This window comes from Eulemur rufifrons, chromosome 17, assembly GCF_041146395.1.
Source record: "Eulemur rufifrons isolate Redbay chromosome 17, OSU_ERuf_1, whole genome shotgun sequence".
Lineage (NCBI taxonomy): Eukaryota > Metazoa > Chordata > Mammalia > Primates > Lemuridae > Eulemur > Eulemur rufifrons.
The window spans coordinates 26,124,088-26,139,201 of NC_090999.1; the positions used below are offsets into that span (position 1 = coordinate 26,124,088).

Consider the following 15,114-nt stretch of genomic DNA (forward strand, 5'->3'; position numbering starts at 1 on the left):
GGTCCTTGTTCCCAAGTCACTGGTGTGTAGAAAGTCACTCGTAAGCCATGAACAAAAACAATAAGGTTAAGCCGATTCACACTAGGATGTGAATGGCCGAAAAAAGATTCCCTTACTCTTTCGTCTGCCTCCATCCCTCAAAACATATTTGCAATTCTAAAGCAGCAGCCTGCTAAGAGTTATAACCTTGGTTTGGATTTAATTTTTAGTCAACATGAATAAGTGAAGTAAAAATGTCAGCCTCAGTGTGAGGGAGGTTTGTTTCTGTGATGGAGGAAGGCAGGGAAGCCATGCAGGTGGGCTATATACAGGCTTCTTGGGCTTTTGCCTTATACTTAGCTACATATTCCTCTTTGGGTGCCGTAGAAAAATGAATAGCACCAGGCGTTCACACCAATGCTCAGTTGTGACCAGGATTGCCAGATAAAATACAGGATGCCCAGCTAAACTGGAATTGCAGATACACAAATTAGTTCTTAGTGTAAGTCTGTGGAAATAGGGGAAACTCCCTTGTGGTAGAACTGGTAGTGCCTTGAGGCCACGTCACCCTTCTTCCAATTATCAGACGTTAGGAAAACTACCCTGGCCATATAAACTGTGTTGAGTGGCAGCCTGACTCATAAATTGTGTGTACATCCCCCTGTAATCCCACTTAGTATGTACATGCTTTTTTTTTTTTCCTTCTTTTTTACTCAATTCTCACTCCTAACGTATCAGAAGCAGTAGTAAGTTCAGGCACAGCTGACATTATTGTAGGCAAATTAAGCTGCATTAGTCATCCGTTTGACAGGTGTTTTCTTGAAAGCAGATCAAGTACCAGACATAGTTCTAGGTCAGGGGTCAGCAACTTTTTTGGTAAAGGGACAGATAGGAAACACGTTGGGCTTTGCAGGTCACACAGTCTCTGTTATATAGTCTGTATTCTTCTTTGGTTGGTTTTTTACAACACTTAAAAAAAAGTCTTGAAACTGTTCTTAGCTCAAGCATCATATAAAACAAGCCTCAGAGGCTGGAATCGTCCCGCTGACAGTAGTTTGCTGACCCCTGTTCTATGTGCTGAGGTCTGGTTGGGGCTCCGAAGGCCAAGGTGAGGCCATCTGAAAGTCAGGTGTGAGTATTTGCTGGGGAGTGAGAGGCAGGAAAACATCTCCAGCCAAGCTCCTGCAGCCATTGAAGTGGTGGGGCTCTTACCTGCTAGATACAGTGTGTGTACGTTTATTTTCTTCTTTAGACACTTAAAAAACTTTAAAATTAATTAAATCTGAAGCATTGCTCTATATTTTTTGTGTACAGAAGAGGTTGAAGAAGAAATAATTAAAGGCACAGAAGATGGATTTTCTATGTCCTGGAAACCCCAGTCTGGAGATGTCATGGGCTATGTTGTAGAGTGGTGTGACCGTCCCCAGGACCCACTCTGTGACTTGCAGTGGAAGAACCTAGGTCCCAATACTACAAGTATAGTCATTAGCTCCGGTAAGAAGAACCTTCCCTATTTCTGTCTTGGTACATCTACCTTGTGGCAAGTTCAACTAGGATTTCTGGATGATCTCGTAGATTAGTAATTTCGAAATGCCAAATCCAACATGGGGGCTAGGAGTTCACATTTTACAAGAATGTGAGTTAATATTTAAACTTTTAATCTACTTTTTCGGAGCGTGTCTAGACCCGAGGCTGTGACCAACATTCATGATTTTCATGAACTCGTTCCTCTGAACTGGTGGTCTCAGATGAACAGCAGAGGGACTTTGTAACAGTTGTCCAGAAAGCTTTTGCCAAAGCAGAGAAGTACATGGATTTGGGAAATATTAGGACATGAAGTCGATAGAAGTCAATCTTGAACTTCTTTACTTTCCATAGAACATGTGTCACTCAAACTCTCACCTCCCACACTGGATTTGTGATTTGAAGATTGCAAAGTCAGAGATGGCGGGGTTTGTGGCTTGAGTTGGAGGGGAGGGTGGCGCCATCTGCTGGGCTCAAGGAAAGGTGTGGGAATTATCTGGTTTCTGTGGCCTGGTGGGTTTCGGAGGTGGACTGCAGGGGCGCAGGTGTGAGGGGAAATGAGGAAGTGGGAAGCACAGCTTTCAGGACCCTGGGCTTTAACGAGAAAAGAGAAGGCAAGTAACTGGAGTGGGATTTGGAGTCAAGGGAGGGTTTGAAATGGTTTTATCTGTCTGGTCTGATTCTGCGCCCAGTTCCATAAACATGGGTGAGGGCATGTTTGAGAGCTCTTGCTTGAGAGGACACGGTAGGGGCCAGTCCCTGCAGGCTCTGCTGGGCTCGAGACAGTGCGGCCAGGTGTTTGCAACATGGAGGACGCCAGGGCTTCACGGAAGGAGGGAAGGTGGTGCAGATGAAATGCAAAAATCCTAGAAGAAAATTATTAGGGGAATACATGCTTATTTTTTCTTCTTTTCCTTTTCAAACTTAAAGAGATTGTCATTCTGTGTTGTTGAAAATCTGTTAACGTTTTTTTCCCTAGATGCTTTTAGACCAGGGGTCCGATACAACTTCAGAATTTATGGGTTATCTACAAGAAGGATTGCTTATTTGTTAGAGAACAAAACAGGATACACTCAAGAGCTGGGTAAGTTTAAAGCAATTAATTTGCTCCAGGTGCAGAATTGTTCAAACAATCCAGAAACTCCTAGCTTTAGGGACTAGGAAGATTTCAGTGCCTTTCCTAATTTTTGGTGTCCCATTTATTCTGGTAATTGGGTTTTTGAAATTATTTTTAATCATACAAACCTAAAACATTTTCATTAAGGATGATTTATAAAATGTTATGCAAAAGAAGAAGACAATCTGTAGCCATTAAAATACAAAGAGGAAAAAAATGATGAGAAATTATTGCTAATTTTACCATCCCAAGGCAAATATGCAGAGTTAATATTTTGTGCATATGCAGATATTCCTTTCTCTGTACAGATACACACTTTTAATGACAAATGGGATCTTACTGTATGCAGTTTGTCAACTGCTTTCTTTACTCATGTCACTACATGTTATTTAGCCGTGTCATCTTTATGACTACAAGTGGCCCATTGTCTGTGTATGTCAAACCACCAGTTGTTGGACAATTTATAATGATTACAGTGTTTTTCACCCATAAACTATAAAATTCATCTTCAAGCATCTTGCAGTTCCAAGTGCTAATTCTCTCTTTCTTCCTTTGCCCAGTCTCTTGTGCCCTGTCTGAGTCTTCATTTTAATGAAATCTTTGTCCTTATATCCATGATAATGGTTTTTAAATGACTTCCTAGAGGTGGAATACTTGAGTCAAAGGGTTGAACTTCTTAAATATTTTTTAATTTCTTTTATAATTTTTAAGACTTTTCATACATGTTGTGAAATTGTCTCCTGGAAGTGTCACCACCATCCCAGTAGAAGTGTAAGGGATTTTTGACCCTCCCATGGCGTTGCTCATTCACCTTCCTTGGCACCAGGGTGTCACGTCCACTGAGAGCTGGGGGGCTGGCCCTGGACCCCCAGGAGCTTAACTTTCACAGGGGTCAGACCAGCTCTCAGGGGTTCTTCGTTCGGCAGGAGCTGGTCCACAGTTACGCTTGGCTCTGAGACAGGCGTGAGGTGCGTTGTTGGTGTGTGCATGGGTGTGCGCAGACTGTGTGTGAGGGAGTGTGGGAAAACAGGCTCAGGGAAGCCTTCGGAATAAACGTTCCCAGACGTTTTTGGTGACACTTGGATAACTGTGCATTGCCACGACCTGGGCACTGGAGTTCTTTAAATCCCTCCCTTGCCTGTTTGAACATAACCCGTCCTCCTCCTCCCCCTGCCCCTCACTGTAGTAGCTTCTCTGGTCAGGTGTTCTCTCAAACACTGTTTAGAATTCAAGAACAGAACTCAGTCTAAGAAAGACTTAGTCTCTCTCTCTCTCTCTGTGTTTTTTGTTTTTTTTGGTTATGTGACCTTGCACAGATTATTTAGTCTCTCTGGGTATCCATTTGTTCATCTGTGAAAGGCAAGGCTTGAATGAGAAGTTGTTCAGCTCCTTCCTACGTCAAGGCATAAATCTTCTAGAGCAACAGAACTTGGCCTACCCTCTTACAGCCTCCATTGCTGGCCGTAGTTCCACTTGTAGTTTACATGAATGTTCTCAGATGATTTCCAGAGCATGACTTTTGTCTTATCCCACCTTCCTTTCCTAGCTCCTTCGGACAACCCTCAAGTGGTCATGAACAACTTGACATCCCACTCCTTCACTCTGAGTTGGAAGAATTATTCCACTAAATCCCAGCCTGCTTTCATAAAAGGGTACCGTGTCTATCTGAAATCCAAGGCCGGGCAGTGCCACCCAGGAGCTGAAAAGGCAGTTCTTCCAGGTGACATTTATTTTTATTTGTTTGCTTATTCTTTCAAAAGCCCATTATTGGAAATCATTAAAAAGGCTACCACCTCTGCCTGTGGTCAGGCTGAATCCTCTTCTTGCACGACTTTATGATCAAACGGTGTTCTCAAGCAAATTAGTAGGGTGAGCAAGACGGTGGAGGGGCCAGTATTTTAACTTACTTAAAAAGCAAAGTGGCCTGATATCTTTAGAAGCACCAGAACAACCATCAGCTCCTTAAGAAAGCCTGTTACTTGTGAAACTTTCTCACCCCCTTTTCTTTTTCTTGACTAATTAAATGTTATTACAATTTATTTCGAAGTTCCTCACAAACTCTGTTTCTTGCAGCCCCGTATGCTCTCCCTAGTCACCAACATCCCTTGTTTAGTGGATTTTTTGCGTTTCATGCCATCTTCTCAACACTTCACCAGTGTCCCCAGTGCGATGAAATTATGATTTAAGTTTTGGTTGGTTTAAAAATGTTGACAGTGCTGAGACAAGAAGAATATTAGTGTCCAACTCTCACAAGATCTATACCATGCTTTAAATAATTTTCTTCTTGATAAAAACATTTTTTGAAAATCACAGATAATACAGTATGTTGCCAATACGAAATCGACAACCCGGAACAAAAGACATTCACTGTGGAAAACCTGCAGCCGGAATCCTTCTATGAGTTTCTCGTCACTCCATACACGAGCGCCGGGGAGGGGCCCCGTCGCACTTTCACGAAGGTCAGGACTCCGGATGAATACCGTGAGTTTTTCCAAATCGAAACTCTTCCCTCTGGGGTTTCTGGGAAACTAACAACGTACAGAAATGTTGCTTAGGCTTCGTCTAGATAAGGAAGTTTCAAACGTTTCTTCTCCCATCCTACCCTCTTTCTCTCGACGAAACCCTCTGTTTCACCAAAAATGTTACACTACACGAAACAGATAAAAGTGAAGCTGACCTAACTGATAATGGCCTGGAACCTTCTTTTTGCCTCCCTCAGGGGCCCCTGAGACACTTCTCTGGAACTCAGTCTCATAATACTGTATGTAGTTTGGAAACCACAGAGAGCGTATTTTAGTGTTGGCATCCGAACCACAAGGCTTCCGTCTGGAGAAGAGTGGTGGGGTCTTCTCAACACAGTGGCCCTCTGCAGACAGCCGTCCGTCTGGCTGGTTTCCCTCGGTGGCAAACGAATTGCTTCCTGACTTTGGTGGGGCTTCCAGGGACAAACAGGGAGGGTGGGATGGGGATGGGGCAGGGGCATGAATGCTTGTCCCCAAACTCCATGTTTGCATATCTGGCCAGGGACGGGGCCAGATGAAGAGATAGATCTTTTCAAAATGCATTTGGCTGGAAACATGGAGAAAGAGGAGGGAAGGGGTCGGGCGTGGTGGCTCATGCCTATAATCCTAGCACTCTGGGAGGCTGGGGTAGGAGGATCACTCGAGCTCAGGAGTTTGAGACCAGCCTGAGCAAGAGCCAGACCCTGTCTCTAGTAAAAATAGAAAAATTAGCAGGGCGTTGTGACATGTGTCTATAGTCCCAGCTACTCGGGAGGCTGAGGCAGGAGGATCGCTTGAGCCCAGGGGTTTGAGGTTGCTGTGAGCTAGGCTGACGCCACGGCACTCTGGCCCAGGCAACAGAGTGAGACTCTATCTCAAAAAAAAAAAAAAAAGAGGGAAGGGAGGAGAATGGTAGGAAGTGATTGATGGAAAATTTTATTCTCATGGTAAAGCCCTGACATCCAATGAACAGGAATGTGGTGATAGAAAATAGATACTGATGGAGGAAGGATGAAAAAGGAACATCTTCAATGAGAGAATCACCGAAGGTCCTAGAACTTACTCCTTGAAAAACTAGTAGGCTCAGAAGTCTTGCCCGAAGTTACCAGTTTTCCTCAGTGCAGGGTTCCTTCGCTGAAGGCAGAGCTATGGGGAAGGGGCGCATCACGCAGGACTGCTGACCCTGGAGTGCCCTGGCCAGTGACAGACACACACATGGCTGCAGTGGCAGGCTGTGGCACTCGCTGCTCATTGACTACTGGACTGAATCACGGCCCTGGGTCTCCAAGCCAAAGTCCAGAGCTCCCTATCATTAAGGTGTGAGTCAACGGTTTACATTATTTGAGCACTTTTGCCATTTTGCAGTTAATTTTTAATTTATTTTCATGTTATTTTTCTTCCAGCTTTGGAATTTACTCAGTTGGTAAATTCCACATACACACACAATTGTCTTTTTAAGTATATTCCCTAAATTTTGTTTATCTCCCTTATGCTAAATCTCATTGGCCTTGGCTTGTGACTCTATTGACTCTATTGATTATTTTTAAAAAGAAAATATCTGAAGTATTTATAATTTCCCTGACAGAGGATTTATGTATGTATGTAGGAATGACAGAGTCTCACTCTGTCTCCTGGGCTAGAGTGCAGTGGTGTCATCGTAGTTCACTGAACCTCAAAGTCCTGGGCTCATGCTATCCTCCTGCCTCAGCCTCCTGAGTAGCTGGGACTACAGGCGAGTGCCACCACTCGCGGCTACTTTTGCTATTTTTTTGTAGAGATAGGGTTTCACTATGTTGAGCAGGCTGGTCTTGAACTCCTGGCCTCAAGTGATCCTCCCACCTCAGCTTCCCAAAATCCTAGAATTACAGACATGAGCCACCATGCCCAGCCTTAACTTACATTTTTATTTTATTTATTTATTTATTTTTGAGACAGAGTCTCCCTTTGTTGCCTGGTCTAGAGTGAGTGCCGTGGCATCAGCCTAGCTCACAGCAACCTCAAACTCCTGGGCTTAAGGGATCCTCCTGCCTCAGCCTCCCGGGTAGCTGTGACTACAGGCATGCGCCACCATGCCTGGCTAATTTTTTCTCTATATATTTTTAGTTGGCCAGATAATTTCTTTCTATTTTTAGTAGAGACAGGGTCTCGCTCTTGCTCAGGCTGGTCTCGAACTCCTGACCTTGAGTGATCCACCCGCCTCAGCCTCCCAGAGTGCTAGGATTACAGGCGTGAGCCACCGCGCCCGGCCTTATTTTTTTTTTTTTTTTTTTTTGTTGTTGAGACAGAGTCTCACTTTGTTGCCCAGGCTAGAGTGAGTGCCGTGGCGTCAGCTTAGCTCACAGCAACCTCAAACTCCTGGGCTTAAGCGATCCTACTGCCTCAGCCTCCCGAGTAGCTGGGACTACAGGCATGCGCCACTATGCCCGGCTAATTTTTTCTATATAGATTTTTAGGTGTCCATATAATGTCTTTCTATTTTTAGTAGAGACGGGGTCTCGCTCAGGCTGGTCTCGAACTCCTGACCTTGAGCAATCCACCCGCCTCGGCCTCCCAGAGTGCTAGGATTACAGGCGTGAGCCACCGCGCCCGGCCTCCCGGCCTTATTTTTAAAAGAATATTATGTGACTAGCATCCAATTAACTGTACCTCAGATTGGCATCTGCTAAAATGAGGCTGGGATGATTACACAATAAAAAAGAACAGAAATGCAAAAAATTAATGTAACATTGAAATTGCAAAATTGTGCATAAATGTTCATTCTATTGGTTTTTCAAAGTAATTCCTTCTTTTTTGTAAATTGGTTTAACTTTTTCTCTGACTGGGAGACGAGGGTACCGAATAGAGGCTGGGAGGCACCGAGAGGTAGGCGGTGTGTTTAACGGTAAAGGGCGCCCATCTCAACTGTACTTTGTGTTTCCATATTTGGGCATTCGGTACCACATTTCCTTCTGATTTCAGTAGATGTACTGAGTAATTTTTAAATCCTGAGGATAGAAGTAGGTTATGTTCCAAAAGTTTGTTTTTAAAAATTAGCCTGAAAATAGCTGAAATGGAAAGATGAAAAATACCAAACGTTGATGAGGATATAAAAACATTAATTCATACCTTGCTGGTGGGAGTAAATCTGTACGCGCAATTTTGGAAAACTGGTATTATTTTCTAAAGTGAGCATATATGTACCCTGGGGGTCATGATCCAATCTATCAGAACAGATTTGGGTCACACATGTTGATGGCAAGTGGCTTCCCTGTTGGTTGGTTGGCTGGTTTTTTTTTCCCCAGTTAGGTAGAATTCATGTTAAAGCTTTCATAAAATAGACATTTGAGGACTAATAAACATGCAAAACTACTCTCAATCATAAAGGTATTTTTATTTCTTTGAGGAGGGAGACGTGCTCTTTAAGAACAGCACTTTCCTTTCCCTCCTCCAGCCTACATGCTGCTTCGTGTCATCCTGCCCGTGATTCTGTGCGTCCTGCTCCTGGTGCTTGGGTGCCACCTGAAGAGTCAGTGGTGAGTGTGTGAGGAAGGTGCCAGCCAAGAAGGGTCAGAAAGATCAAGAGAGAGGTTTAGTAAGATGGAAATGACATTGCATGATATTAAAAAACAGTGCTGAAAATGAAAAGGACAAAGGAGGCTGAGGTGAGAGTAATTTATTTCACAATTTTGCTTTCCAAGTCCCCGTACAAGGGAAATAATAATCATTTAACATAAAGAGATTGCAAAAGCTTTTCAATAGCAATAGCTCATATTTATATCTCATTGTATGCTCAGCAGGGATTTCAGTGCTTTACCTGTAGTAACACGCTTCGTCCTCTTGAGGACACTAAAGTACCCTGATTATCTCCATTTAACCAATGAAGAAATTAAAGCACGCATGAGTTAAGTAACTTGCTTCATAAGTGATAAAGCAAGGATTAGAAGCCAGAGGTCTGACCCCAGAGTTCTTGCTCTTAACTATTCCACTATACTGTGAAATTCAGTCTCATTTTCACTGTTTTTCTAGGATGAAGGATAAGTGTTATCCTGACATCCCAGACCCTTACAAGAGCAGCGTCCTGTCGTTAATCAAATCTAAGGTAAATGCTGGGAAACTGTATGGACACCATATGGCTATTGAGGACTAATCCAGAATTGGGGCTGTAATAACCAGACTTTCCTAGACCTCCTCAGGAAAATTTAACAAAGTAAAAGCCCCCTCTGCTCCCACGGCCATGAAATAGGTGATTGGTGCTTTGATTTCTTCTGTCAGAAGAAATCGTTTGGTTTTCAACACCACCTCCAGGTAACTTGTGACCAGGAACAAAATTGAAGCTCTAAGTGCATCTCACATACTTAATACACTTTGATGCATGCACACACCCATGCGCACACACACTCATATTTACATATTTTTTGTTTCTCTTCCAGGAAAATCCTCACCGAACAATAATGAGCATCAGCGATTGCATTCCAGATGCTATCGAAGTTGTAAACAAGCCAGAAGGGACTAAGATACAGTCCTTAGGCGCTAGGAAGTCACTCACAGAAAGAGACTTGACTAAGCCTACCTACCTTTACCTCCTTCCAACAGAAAAGAATTACTCTGGCCCTGGACCCTGCATCTGCTTCGAGAATTACACCTATAATCAGGCAGCTTCTGACTGCGGTTCTTGTGCTCATGCTCCAGTGCCCCCAGAAGCCCCACCAAGTCAGCTGGGACTACTGACCTCACCTGAAAATTTACTAAAGGCACTAGAAAAAAACTACATGAACTCCCTGGGAGAAATCCCAGCTGGAGAAACTACTTTGAATTATGTGTCCCAGGTGGCTTCACCCATGTCTGGAGATAAGGACAGTCTCTCAACAAATGCACTAGTGCCACCACCCTGTTCAGAGTATAAAATGCAAATGGCAGTACCCTTCTGTCTTGCTTCACCTCCCCCGACCAAGAATAATAACCTCTCCTCAATTACCCTTTTAGGTCCCGGTGAACATTACCGTTAACCAGCACGCCCATTTCTTACCTCTACACTACACAGACACTAAGGGGAGCAGAGCTGGCACCACCATTCTCGTCACCAGGTGCCTTGGTCCCTAATCCCAGTGAGCTACCACTACTTGCAGGTCTGATTAATGTAAGACCACTACAGTCTGGTTAGGTTAAAGGCCAGAAGCTATGGAACTTGGTATTCCGCCTTGGAACAGGCTTGCTCTAGAAATGGCAGGATCACGGGGATGTGCTTACCTTGCTGCTGTTTGTTCCAGACTCACCTTCCGATCAGTAGACCTAACTTAAGGATGGGCATGAAGCGCCCCCCACAGACCATGCCCACTCAGTACTTTACAGGTTGGCTGTGTCCTAGAAGTTCAGTTTTTATCAAGCAAATATTTTCATTAACATTTACCCTATGCCTAACATCCTAAGGGTAAAGCAGTTAGACTAAAAGTTTTTGCAAAGGCCATAGATTTATTACTAGAGCATAAATTGTCAATGTAAATTTCTTGAGTTTAATGAAAAGTCACAGGTGTTTCAGACCAAACAGGCTTAGAATTGCCTTGAAGGGATAAGAATTTGTACTTCATTGACACAGTGAAATTAACTTTTGGTGGGGGAGGGGCACAGACCTAACCTACTAGGAAAGAGGTATGAATAAATCAATAAGATCGCCATAATTCTTCTGTCAAGCTTATGGCAGTTAAAGAATGAGATTGGCAAAAAACTCCCAGTGTCAGTTGCACTTCTGCTTAGTGTAAGGTATCAGTATTCTACCAGAATTTTTGATGACTACCTCAGAATAGAAGAAGGAAAATATATTATCAAGTAATTCCATTCACATTTTAGGATTACTCTTTTCTTTCAAGAACTATATGCACATGACCTGTTTTCCCTTAGCATCCTTTGGACTCTGTAATAGGTTGTCTGGGTTAAGATCTCTGTCTCATTTATATTCCTATTATGCTAAAAAAAAGTAAAATGAAACCTCATTGTTGGACATAATTTAGATATACCTGTAAAAAACTCTGTGGAGGAGGAAATTCTGTGTTGGCTCTGAAGCAACTTTGCATGCTTTGAACCAATAGCACCTGGTACATAACTGGCGTTCAGTACATGCTAGTTCCTTTTTCTTCCCTCTGCTCATCAACTCCTAATGTTTAATCTGTCACATTTCTAAACAAGCACGAAAATGGGTTTTTGTTTCCCTGACTGCCGTCAGCATGGTGGAAATGACTCTGCCTGTGCTCACGCCTCTCCCTGGTACCAAGCGCCCTGCACTGTGCCTTTCAACGTTATGAAGAGAGACAAGCATCCACATCGCAAAATAAAGCAGCTGTCAAGTGGCCTAAATATACCCCCACAAACCAGTTCTTCAGTTGAAGCTTCTTAACTTTTTCCTTACTATGTAACTAAGTATTCTGCTGGACAAATTGGTTATGTGCTCCTAATATAGTACAGAGCTGTATCTTGATTAGTCTAATAGTTGTGAGAAGACTTTGGGGCCAGTATACTCGTCATTTATCCTATTTATTTACACTCCATCATGATACAATATTTTTCATTTGAAACTTGTACTCAGAAATGTCAATGACATTGATGACTGATTTGTACATGGTATTTTTCTTATAGATTTTGTTTAAAAAATAGTCCACAAAACCTTAAACCTTTGCTATTGCAATAAGCCTTAATTAAAACATTTCACCATTATTTTGTGTTTTACCTACCTCAATTAAATGAAAATCTAACAATTATTCAGTATAGTTGATAAATCACCTCATGAACTCACTAAATTCCCAGGTACCACTCCAAACTTCCTAATCAGAATCTTTGGGACATGGGACCAGGAATCTGTATTTTTCATGTTACCAGGCATTCAGATATACAGTAAATTTGAGAATCACTGGTCTAAATCAAATGAAGTCTTTCTGAAATACAACAACATATCAACAGGAAATACTGGGCTACATGACTTTATGTTTACAATACCACTATGACTGGTAGCTTTGGCTGTAAACATCGCTCTCCAATGTTCATAACAAATAAATTAGTACTTAAAACCTTAGTTTTCAATACTATATGCCATCTTAACATTGCTTTAACAAGAGTTATTCAGAAACTGAAATTTATATTCACGTGTCAGCAGAAGTATCAGGATTAAAAAAACACATTATGGAGAACTTCAAACACACATAAAAGTAGAATAGTTTAAGAAACCCCCATGTACTCTCACCAACCCCAACAGCCACACCCATGGCTGTTTCAGCCCCATCCATATGCTTGCTCACTCTCCCTCCTTACATTACTTTGAAGCAAATCATATGATGCATGGGTATATTTGCATTTCTCTAAATGAGCTGGTTTTTTTTAATGTGATCATAATACTGTTAAAAAAAATTGCACCTAAAATCACATTAGTAGAAATTCCTTAGAAACATCAGATCATTTTGGGTGGTGGGCAGGGCTGGCATTAATGGCCTCTGAATCCCACGTCAGCCAGTATGCAGTACTCAGCTGTGTACAGGGGACCATGGTGATTCGGGCAGGAACCTCTTCACACAACAGTCATACACCTGCTGAAAACACTTGCTACATTCAAACACCTAACCCATACTAGTCATAGTCAACCTGGTTACTGACTAGAACATGTATTTATTAAGAAAATCAGGTTGACTTAGACTTAACATCTAACATTTCTCCTAAGAGCTCTGTTGAAAGATAAGCTGGCTTTCATCTCAAAGAATTTACAAAACATGTAAAACACTTTGCATAAGGTTGAACTTCTAAAGCACTGGAACAGAAACAGAAAGTCTTCAGAATTAGCAATTAAAATAATGTTTTTACAACACAATAACTAGGCATATGCAATCTGAAGAACTAAACATATTGTCTTATTCCTCTAAGATAACCACTGAAGAAACAAAGTTTTAGTATATTTTAGTTTCTTTTTAAAAACTCAATGCAGAAGTAGTACCTTATTTTTATATGCTGAAGAGTTTTAAAAATTAAACAATCTTTTCAAACTCCAGCTATATTATGCTTTTTTCAAAGACCAGCTACATCGTTATAATTTCCCTTGTGGTATTTTTTCCTGCTAGTAGGTAGCTACAAGTTAGTTTATCTGATCAGGCCAGTTTATGCAAGAGAATTCAAACAAATACCTTCCACAGAAAAGTCTACCTTATCACATCATCACTTTTATTGTATATTATTTCCTCAAAAAATTAAGAGATGTTCTATTTAAAGATAGATCCAAACCCCATAATGATTTTAAATTTAAAAAACTGTAAAGATGTTTGATTAAATTACAAAGAATGTTTGAGAAAGTGTTATTTTAAAATATTTGGAACAGTTGCTCTACACATTACTGAACTGTCTGTGGTTCCTAAAGGTAACTTTTACTGGGTGTCACGTGTGTCAGCATTAGAATTACATGATTCAAATCAAGGCCATATGACTATTGATTGTTTTAAGTTCTCAAATAAAACAACACAAGTTTAAGAATTTTAAGTACATTTTATTAACAATGTATCCCTTTGATAAGATTATGCTTCAGGAGGCTTTTAATGCCCTTGACATAAACTGTACACATTATACAAAAACAAGAAAACCACAACAAAAAAATCAAGGTGAGCAAAACCATTTGGGGACAAATCTTATTTAAATTATACACAACTCAATGAAATATTCTTACGGAAAATATATAAATACTTTTTCTTTCTATGTTACAGTTATACAATATAAATCAGATTTCAATGTCTGTTCAGTGACCTACAAACACCAGAACCTCCAAATATGTAGCAGCATATTACTAAATTAGAAAAAAGAAGAAAATCATGTGGTTAGAGAGCATTAAGTCTGAGATTTTTTTTCACAATCCCTTACCACTTTTCAAAACTAATTTATACCATTTGTTTTACAATGCAGCTTTAGGGTTTCTGACAGGCATTTTTCAACAATTACTTATAAAATTTTTCTTCACTCCCTCTCTCCACCCCAACCTTTGCATTTTGTGCTAAATCAACCTAGTTAAGTGGCAGACTTGTAAGGTATGCTTTTTTTTGGCATAAATTATATTTTTCAAATTAAATATTTTATAAAGAAAGTAAAACAAAATGTGCAATTTATGCATGCAATGGTGTAGCTATCCACCTACATTACAAAAATATTCCAAGGGGGAAAAATTCCATATTCTGTGAGTCATATAAACCTACTATGAATGAAAAATATCCTGGGAACCTGGAACTAAAAGAAAAAAAAAGAATGCTCCTGGGAAGATTCTCACAGATTTCAATATTCTTTGAGAAGCACCGCTATTAATTTCACTGGTACACTTTTTAATGAGACTCTCACTGTAATGACACTCTTGAAATTAAGATGGTAACAATGTATTCTGTGAATGCAGAGACAATGGAGACCTTTCCCAACTGAACAGTTTGGAAAATCTGAAATGTCTGTCCATTCCAAACAGCTCTTCTCTTTTTATAAAAGTCTCAATTTTATCTTTTCTTTTTTCCCATGTTTTAATGGATTGTGAATTTGAGACAAAACTGGAAGCATAGGACTAAAGGGGAAAAAACTTTACTTCCAAAGAACATTTCCCAAAGTAGTTTACAAAAGTTCATCTCACACAAAATTAGCACCTCACTCTTACCATGCAAAAATAATTGCAGTTATAATTTGAATGACAGACAATTTGGTTTTTATTGCTTAATGATCTGTGCTTTAATGTGGGGATAAAAGGCATCCTCTGAATGGAAAGAAATTTTATATAAATAGCAGTATGCAAATCTAAATAAGCATTGACATCTCACTGTTGAACACTTTGCCATTGTGACATGCCCTGAAAAATTCAGCTTTAATTATCTCAAGCTCTAGATAAAAGAGCTGAAAATTATTAAAGCCACCATTTCAAAAGGACTTGTACACATTATTACAATAATAATGTATATACTTCCAAAGAGCCTCTTTTAATGTCACAGTCTTACGGAATGTCCTTATGTTACTAATCTTTATTAG

The 15,114-nt window shown here is 40.8% G+C and overlaps 1 protein-coding gene across 4 annotated transcripts in view; it reads left to right on the forward strand.

Annotated features, from left to right (window-relative positions):
- The window catches only part of OSMR (oncostatin M receptor), a 64,078-nt gene extending 52,292 nt beyond the window's left edge, over positions 1-11,786 (forward strand). For all 4 annotated transcript variants that reach the window (XM_069492008.1, XM_069492011.1, XM_069492009.1 and 1 more), the window contains exons 12-18: positions 1,294-1,473; positions 2,483-2,587; positions 4,167-4,340; positions 4,934-5,101; positions 8,552-8,633; positions 9,127-9,199; positions 9,531-11,786. In XM_069492008.1, the coding sequence (XP_069348109.1) occupies positions 1,294-1,473; positions 2,483-2,587; positions 4,167-4,340; positions 4,934-5,101; positions 8,552-8,633; positions 9,127-9,199; positions 9,531-10,106 (1,358 nt within the window). In that variant the 3' untranslated portion in view covers positions 10,107-11,786. The remainder of the gene's footprint in view (positions 1-1,293; positions 1,474-2,482; positions 2,588-4,166; positions 4,341-4,933; positions 5,102-8,551; positions 8,634-9,126; positions 9,200-9,530) is intronic.
- The last annotated feature ends 3,328 nt before the right edge of the window (positions 11,787-15,114 follow it).